The 8,952-nt window shown below is 34.5% G+C and overlaps 1 protein-coding gene across 1 annotated transcript; it reads right to left on the bottom strand.

The window, feature by feature from the left end:
- Positions 1-3,875: 3,875 nt before the first annotated feature.
- LOC132747496 (neuronal acetylcholine receptor subunit alpha-3-like) lies at positions 3,876-4,931 on the bottom strand. Its single transcript, XM_060736895.1, has one exon. The coding sequence runs from the start codon at positions 4,929-4,931 to the stop codon at positions 3,876-3,878; it is 1,056 nt and encodes a 351-aa protein (XP_060592878.1).
- Positions 4,932-8,952: the final 4,021 nt, after the last annotated feature.

Genomic DNA, 8,952 nt, shown 5'->3' with positions numbered 1-8,952 from the left:
TGAGAAACATTAGTCTTATCTGGTTTGTTTGTTATATTCTTCTGTGAAATCTTGTTTGTAGTATTTATTTATCCTGAATTAAGAAATTATAGGGCATATATTTAACACAATAATTTTGCATATATAATGGTCAATTATAATCATTAATGTGTTAATTGTACACATTAACTAAGTGGCAGAGTAACGTGAAATCTAAATGTATGTCTACAAATTTACAAACAAACTTGGTATGGAAATGTACTATTTTATAGCATCAAACCTATACTAACATATTAAAGTTTAATATCACAAGAGCCATGTCAACATGGCCATCCCCCGCCGAATGTGTTTGCTCATTGGAAAAATGTATATGTAGTAGAGCGGAATAATTCCATTTTAAGAGGTCTTTTGGTAATGAAAACTGATGGCTATAATGATTACAGATTTGAAACCTATGTGAATACTGTTGGCTGAAAATAACAAAGGGCAATTACTGAAAAATAATACAGGGTAGGTTACCATTCTTGTGTGCTGCATCCCTCCTCAGTAAAATCTATCCACCTATGAAGTTTCAAGTTGATACCTCAAATACTTTTTGAGAAAAAAATTGAATTGAAAAATTAAGTATGAAAAAGAACAAAGGGCAATAACTCAAAAATTATAAAAGGTAGAGTTATCATTCTTGTGCAGTGCACACCTCCTGAGTGAGATCTATGCACCTATGAAGTTTCATTTTGATATCTCAAAGGCTTTTTGAGTAATGCTCTGGACAAAAATTAATTTTGAAAAATAACAAAGGGCAATAACTCAAAAATAATGCAGGGTAGAGTTATCATTCTTAAGCACTGCACTCCTCCTCAATGAGATCCATCCACCTTTGAAGTTTCAAGTTGATACCTCAAATACTTTTTGAGATAAGCTCTGGACAAAATAACATAAAAAAACAAAGGGCAATAACTCAAAAATTGTATAGGGAAGAGTTATCATTCTTGCACACAACATTCCTCCTCAATAAGATCTATCCGCCTATGACATTTCATGTTGATATCTCAAACACTTTTTGAGTTATGCTCCACTCAGGTGAAAAATTAGGTATGAAAAATAACAAAGGGCAATAACTCAAAAATTATGAAAGGTAGAGTTATCATTCTTGTGCACTGCACACCTCCTGAGTGAGATCTATGCACCTATGAAGTTTCATGTTAATATCTCATAAGCTTTTGGAGTTATGCTCTGGACAAAAATCAATTTTGAAAAATAACAAAGGGCAATAACTCAAAAATCATGCAAGGTAGAGTTATCATTCTTGTGCACTGCACTCCTCCTCAATGAGGTCTATCCACCTTTGAAGTTTCAAGTTGATACCTCAAATACTTTTAGAGATATGCTCCGGACAAAAATGTCGGACGGAAGGACGGACGGACGGACGGAAGGACGGAAGGTCAGACGGACGGAGACTATTTCTATATCCTCCGCCGAAATTTTTCGGCGGGGGATAATAAGGAGTTCCACTGAGATTTGACGGGCAATTTGGAGTCCTAAATGAATGTAAACAAATTTCTACACAAATCACAATATAATTATTAAGATAACAATAGTTCAAATTTTAACCAACCCTTTAACAAAATATTAATTAATATTACGCTAGACAATGCATTTTATATATGAGCATTTGATGCAAAAATGAAAGTTGGTTTTCCTATTCATGTACAGAAGTTACCAACAATTCATAGGGTATGACTGAAATACGCAACGGAAATTGTTTTTTTGGCAACGAAGTAAACGGACAAATTGACTGTTGTTTTTTCTAAACACTCAAACCTATCGTTTATATACCTTGAGTATAACGAACAAAAAATGTATGAAGCTATTAAAAAGTATTAAAAATGGTAGTGACCCGAGTAGGGCTCGAACCCATGATATCTTGGTTGATAGGAAGACACCTTAACCACTATGCCACCGGAGCTATTGGCAACAAGATTTAATAAACAAAAACTCACAATTTGCTCTTAAATTTATGAAATATTTTTGTATACTCCGATGCTGCCGATTTCGCTTTTAAGTCATACCGAGACTCATCACGTGACCATTAATTTTAGTCCGAACGTACAGGTTTGCAAACTGAAAAGCCTTTTATCACCAAATTGGAGATTATATATATTTCAAATGAATTGCCAAGTCATAGAACGCATATCAATGCATCACTGATTCTGTGTAAATGTCTTGTAACACGCAGGAAAGAAAAAAATTATTGGTTTGTGAATATTTACGTTTATGTGACAGTCGACCAACCACAGTGTAGTCGATACACACCGGTCTCTCAAATATCGACAGACCGGTGTACAAAATGCAGTGTTGTGCCTTTTACACACGAATTTAACAGTTTAAAAATCTGGAAACAAAGTGATCCCTTAGAAGCATTAATTACAAAAAAAAATTAAAAGAGAATTGCAGACTCGGTTTGATTGAGTCTGTACATGATATAGCCCAGGTAGAAAAACGTAAATCTGATGATTGGACAAATATAGTTTTGTCAAATAAAACAATTGTAACATTTTATAATTCCATTATCTCGTTATGCTTCTTCTGTATGTGGCTGTTGTTGTACTGCACTTTTGGAAGAGGTGGAGTAACATTTGCATTGACCAATGAAAACATTTTACAAATCACGCTCTTTGATGAAGCTAACCTTCACTTCAGCGCATTTTTTTATATACATGTACATGTATTTTTAGTAACAAATCCGGCCGAACTGTTTTGCAGTGTAAAAACCTGTCAGTATACCTACTAGAACAGAACTGATTTCCGGCACAGCAGCATTGATTCGGCTAGGTAAATTTGATTGCATAGTTTACTGTATAATCACCATTGGGATATGTTGCTTGCTTATTAAATTTGCCTTTTGACGTCTTATCTGTGCTATGTAAGCACATAACCTCAGACCCCTTTCAAAAATCCATTTTGTTTAGTTCCGCCCATTGTTGTATTAAGGACACGTGCATTCTTTAACTTTGGTACCATACGCCGCTTTTCATTGAATGGCTGTACTGTACGTGTCACATTGAATGTTCCATGATAACCGCCGTATGTACATATCTGCGGATGTTCTAAATTCAAAATTTCACCATTTTCGTCTTTAAATGTTGACTACTACTAAAGCCGGTGCTAAGGGGTGCGGACCGCAATTTCCAGTATCGTCCATAACAGTTTCAATTAAATAGAACCTTCAACATTGTCAATTTTGTCGTATTGGGCTTTCTTGATGGAATCTTTTTTTCTCTATTTTAGTTTGGGCGTAACGGCGGAAAACCGAAATTGTTACGACGGTAGCTCAAATACCGGAAAATTAAGACGGTTGCATTGGTTCAGACGGACTTCGTCGATATTTCCGTCAGAAGATATTACATTTGAGTTGAGTTAATGCTGGAGTTAGGGCTTTGACAGTCAAACGGAGGAGCGGACAGTTTAAGGGGGATGGGGGGGGGAGGTATTTTATACGTCTGGGCTGATATTTTACCGGCGGATTTCTTTCAGAAAAAAAAATTAATTTGAGTTTCATTATGACGGCGGAATCTTTCGACCGGACAGGTATTACGGCAGTGTGGCTGCTTACGGCGGCGCGGGTATTTCTAACGGCGGATTTCCGTCATTAGAAATTTATATTCAATTATATTGTAACGGCGGAAAGGTCCCATACCGCTTTCAATAGTTTATAGGCTTTTTGACAGCACTGAAGCTCTTTTTAAGTTTATTGGCGCAAAATGTTCATGTTTTAAAATTTAGCGTCTATACGATCGCAAATAAAGCAAAATAGGAATCCTGCACAAAAACAAACAAAAAAACAATACTATAATCTACGTTCGTCCAATGTGAGTTAAAGCTGTCACTGTAACAAATCATTCGTCTTTCTGGTCTTTTGAAAAAGTGTACATGAACCAAACTGCTGTCAGTAAAACAATTATGATACACAGTGATGTTATAAAATACACTTTATCAAGATACATCGCTGCCTCATACCAGCCATTTTCATGTTCTATTTCCTTTGTCATTTCTCCGACTTTTTTCTCTTCTTCCCTATCCTCTAATTGCGGAGTTGTTTCACTTGATTTCCTTCTAATCCGATTAAGTAACCATTTCGGTATTTTCCGGGTTCTATTGGTTGCATTAGCCAAACGAACGACAAAAACACTCCAAAGGACACCGATTGAAGCGGCAATACTTAAGCCAAGTAAACAATACGAGAGCATTGTTGTGTCGACAGAATTTCTAGGCATGTCGGAAACAAAAGAGACGGTCAGAAACATCAAGGCAAGATAATTTGTAATAGCAAAGGATAACCTTTCATTGTTTGGAGGAATAAGCGGCAAAGAACTATGCAAGGCAGACAAAAGACATGCCGGTGCGAACTTGTTTATCATTATAAAGCCCGGCCTTCGCTCGATTGTTATATAATTCGAAGCAAATGTAACCGACAGGCGTTGAATTGAAATGTTCACCACATGTGAGACAGTTTGTGTCACTTTCCACTCTTGATTTTCTAGGTAGGTCCCGCCAATTATTCTATCGTGCAGCAAATTGATTGAAAGTTCGTTTTGATTATACTTAGTGGAGTAAAACTGGTGAATACAGACATGTTTGTCGAATGGATAATATGTTGGATCCACCCGACAAAGAGATCCAAAAAGTTTGTAAACGTAAACTAGAACTTTCCCTTCGTATGTCAAGGTGGCATTTTCAATCTTGAAATTTTCGTACGCTGTAACACCACCACAAGCACCTGGGAATTGCTTCTCCAGCTCCGGGCTCCAGTATTTCCCTTCTGGTAGAGAAATAGCATAAATACCGCCATACTCAGCGGGGTCCCATGTTAATTGCTCGTCTAACCAGGATGTCTCTAGATTAGAAAAGGTACAGAATGTCCCATCAGAACCTAAAATGAGTCGGTAGCACATACTTAGACTATTCCACGTCTTTTTTCAGTATCGCGAACTTTATTTTTTTTAAATATTGAACTTTGTTTGTTTTTTTTGACACTTCGAAATTTGTGAAGTTAGCAGCCTAGCAGCCTAACAACCTGGCAGCCTAGCAGTCTAGCAGCCTAGCAGCCTTAAGAAAACTAAGGATAATACAAACATGAAAACCGTCTGAAAATAGTCGGTAGCACATACTCAGACCATTCCAAGGCTTTTGTCAGTATCGCGATCTTTATTGTTTTAAATATTGAACTTTGTTTCTGTTTTTTTTTTGACGCTCCGAAATTTGTTAAGTTAGCAGCCTAGCAGCCTTGCAGCCTAGCAGCCTAGCAGCTGTCGTATAGCTGATTGCACAGGCTAATTAGTCATACATGCTATATTCAAAAAGAATGACAAGACAACATGTATATACATATATTAAGGTTTTTATTTCATAATGTGCACTATGGAACATGACATGATTTATGAGTATTATAGTTCAGGATGCATGCGGACTAGCTTATGTCAAGATGATTTATATATGTAACTCTAAAACGCGTGTATTTATATACATTATAAAATGTCCTTATGACAGGTTGTCTTTATATATACTATTCTCAAATGTCAGTGGGGAGTTCGACTTTAGTATTCCACTCGTTTACTTGTGTGTTTGTATTTGTATATTAAAAAGTATGTAACATCCGTGAGTTCTTCCTACGTTATACGACAACGGTTGATTTGGCGCCTAAGACCAGCGATGTCGAAGCGACGATTTTGCACAGCGGGACACAACGAAGTACCTGAAATAGAAAATTAAAGGTGAGTGATCGTTTATATACCTGTAGTTTGCTAATTTTGAAGATGTCAGATCAAGATATAGCTACAATTTTTGAAAATTTGTCAGATAAATTGAACAATATTTCAACTATCATAGGTACACAGGGTTTATCAGAAATAGTACAAAATTTTGATGGAAATTCTAAATATTTTAATGACTGGATAAAATCTATAGAAAAATATGCTGTTTTAAAAAGGTTTGGATGATAATAAAATAAAATTAGTCGCATTTCAATCAAGTAAAGGGACTGTAAGCGATTTTATATGTAGATATTTTGCGTGATAATCCTCGTAATTCGTGGGAACAATTAAAAGAAGAAATAAGTACTAGATTTGGGGAAATTAAAGATTTACATCATGAATTTTATCTTTTGAGAAATTTAAAACAAGATTTTGGAGAAAGTGTTCAAATTTTTGGGGAAAAATTTATTAATTGTGCTGAAACCGCTTATGAAAATTATAAACTAGGAGATAATAGTTTAATTGAACTTCAGTTAGTAGAATTGTTTACGGATAATTTAGCGCATAATTATTTAAAACTTAAACTTATGAGAGAAAAGCCAAAAACTTTACAAGAAGCAATTACTTGCGCAATGAATGAACAGAATTTCAGAGCTAGATTTTCTGCCAGAGTAAAATTTTCTAATTCTCAAAATCACGCAAAATACAATAATTACAGAGCAAATAATTCTAATCATTATTATACAAGAAATTTTTGCGTGTACTGTAAGAGACCAGGTCACCATGTGCGTAATTGTAGATTCAGGAAAAATGAAATATATTCTGTATTTCACCGACAAAATTTTTCACGATTTAGGAAAAATAATAGCAATAATAGTTTGAAATCAAAGATTAAGTGCTGGAAATGTAATAAATTTGGTCATATTATGCGTGAATGTCGTAAACAAAATTTTTACGACAGAAACAAAATAAATTTTCAGGAAAACTAGCAAGTTCCTGTCACAAAGGGGTCATTGACAGGAACGATAAAATACCAAAATTTAGTATAGCATTAGCTGGAAGCCCTAATTCGTGTTTGATTAAAATAGAAAACTATAAATACAGATCGTTAGTAGATTCAGGTGCTGAAGTTTGTCTTCTGCATCGCAGAATATATAGAAAATTGAAGAATCCCCCTCAACTTATAAAACAGAAAATAAATTTATGTTCAGTTGACGGAAATTATTTACATATAGATGGTTATATAAATCTTAATTTTCAAATAGGGAAAACAGAAACAACTCAAAAATTCTATGTTGTTTCTAAAATGAATAGAAATATTATTTTAGGCCGTGATTGGTTAACACAAAATGGCGTTAGATTATATTTTGATTTAGGCTGCTTAAGAGTTAATAATACATATGTACCCCTCGAAGAAGATATTCATATTGCATCAATTGTTAGATTAAAACAGGATGTTATTCTGAAACCTCAAACAGTTAATGTGTGCACTGCTAAGTTAAAACAAAATCCAGGCTTGGAAAATGATAGATTATATGAATTAAAAAAGTATAGAAACTGGAATGATTGCTTCTGAACCAGGTCTTATGATAACAAAATTCTGTTATGAAACTTTCGGCTGATAGAAGATTTCCTATTATGATTGTCAATAATACGCATAAAACTATAAGATTAAAACGAGATTCAGTAGTTGCTAAAGTTTCAGAAGTTGAGAGCATTAACTCGGTCACAGAGGCTCTTCAAACAACTTCCCCTCTTAACAACGATTTCGAACGTGATATTCATACACCTTCAGAGCATTTTAATATTGTTAGAGACTTATTAAGGAAAAATTAGAAATATTTTCGCAAATAAAGATTCTGAATTATCACAAGACAGATACTGTAACCATGAAAATACCAAAACAGGTAATCATCCTCCAATCAAATTACGCCCATATCGCACACCTTTAAACAATAGAAAATTTATGAGTGACGCAATCGATGAGATGTTAGATGCTAATATTATAAGAAGAAGTCATAGCCCTTATTCATTTTCCTGTGTTATTGTCGGAAAACGTGACCGGCAGTAAACGTTTTGTGTTGATTTTAGACAATTGAATAAAATTACCAAAGCCAACATCATATCCTCTCCCATTAATTGACGATATTTTAACACTACTAGGGTCTTCGAAATATTTTACAACACTAGACATGCGCTCAGGGTTTTGGCAGATACCCGTACATGAATCAGACAAGGAAAACACGGCTTTTACGACATTCCGAGGCTTGTTTGAGTTCAACCGAACCCCTTTTGGCCTAGTTTCTGCCCCTGGAGTTTTCCAAGAACTCATGTCACATGTCTTACAAGGTTTAGAGGCATTTGCTGTCAGTTATCTTGACGACATTCTGATATTTTCTAAGTCATTAAATGAACATTTATCACATATACAGACAGTATTTTCAAAGCTTAAAGAACATAAATTTAAAAACTTAAACTGAAAAAGTGCAGTTTTATTCAGCAACAAACAAAGTACCTTGGTTTTATAATTGATCATGAAGGTATAAAACCAGACCCAGAAAAAGTAAAAGCTATTAGGTCACTTCCGGTACCAAAATGTGTTAAAGATGTCAGATCTTTACTTGGTGCTGCTGGTTTTTATAGAAGATTTTGCCCTAAATATTCTAAAATTGTTGAACCTCTAATCAATCTTACAAGAAAAACGTGTTTTGTTTAAATGACAAAAGAATGTCAAGAAAGTTTTGAACAATTAAAGAAAATGTTAACACGTATTCCACTTTTAGCTTCCCAGACCCAAATAAGCCTTATATTCTATACACGGACTCCTCAGATTTAGTGGTCGGAGCATGTTTAAGTCAGAAATGTGACAAATCTGGTATTGAAAAACCTATATACTTCTTATCTCATAAATTAAGTGAATCTCAAAGAAAGTATAGTACCATAGAAAAAGAAGCATTCAGTATTCATTATGCGTTTACAAAAATTAGATGTTTATTTACATAATGCAGAGTTTTACTATATTTACAGACCATAAACCTTTAAAATATCTTCTAGAAGCACCTATGCAAAACAAAAGAATTCAGCTTTGGGCTTTAAATATTTCTGCCTATAACTGTAAAATTGAATATTTGCAGGAAAAATAAATTTAATTGCCGATTTCTTTTCTAGACCTCCAGCTGATGATTAAAAAATGCTAACAAATCCGATATTGAACTTTATGAGC

This window comes from Ruditapes philippinarum, unplaced genomic scaffold (genome assembly GCF_026571515.1).
Source record: "Ruditapes philippinarum isolate M1 unplaced genomic scaffold, ASM2657151v2 ctg18219_1_1_1_1, whole genome shotgun sequence".
NCBI classification, from domain to species: Eukaryota; Metazoa; Mollusca; class Bivalvia; order Venerida; family Veneridae; genus Ruditapes; species Ruditapes philippinarum.
This window is presented reverse-complemented; position numbering and strand designations above follow the sequence as displayed.

Bases quoted from the DNA above. Each gene is read 5' to 3' on its own strand.
- LOC132747496 (XM_060736895.1), bottom strand. From the start codon at position 4,931: ATGTGCTACCGACTCATTTTAGGTTCTGATGGGACATTCTGTACCTTT.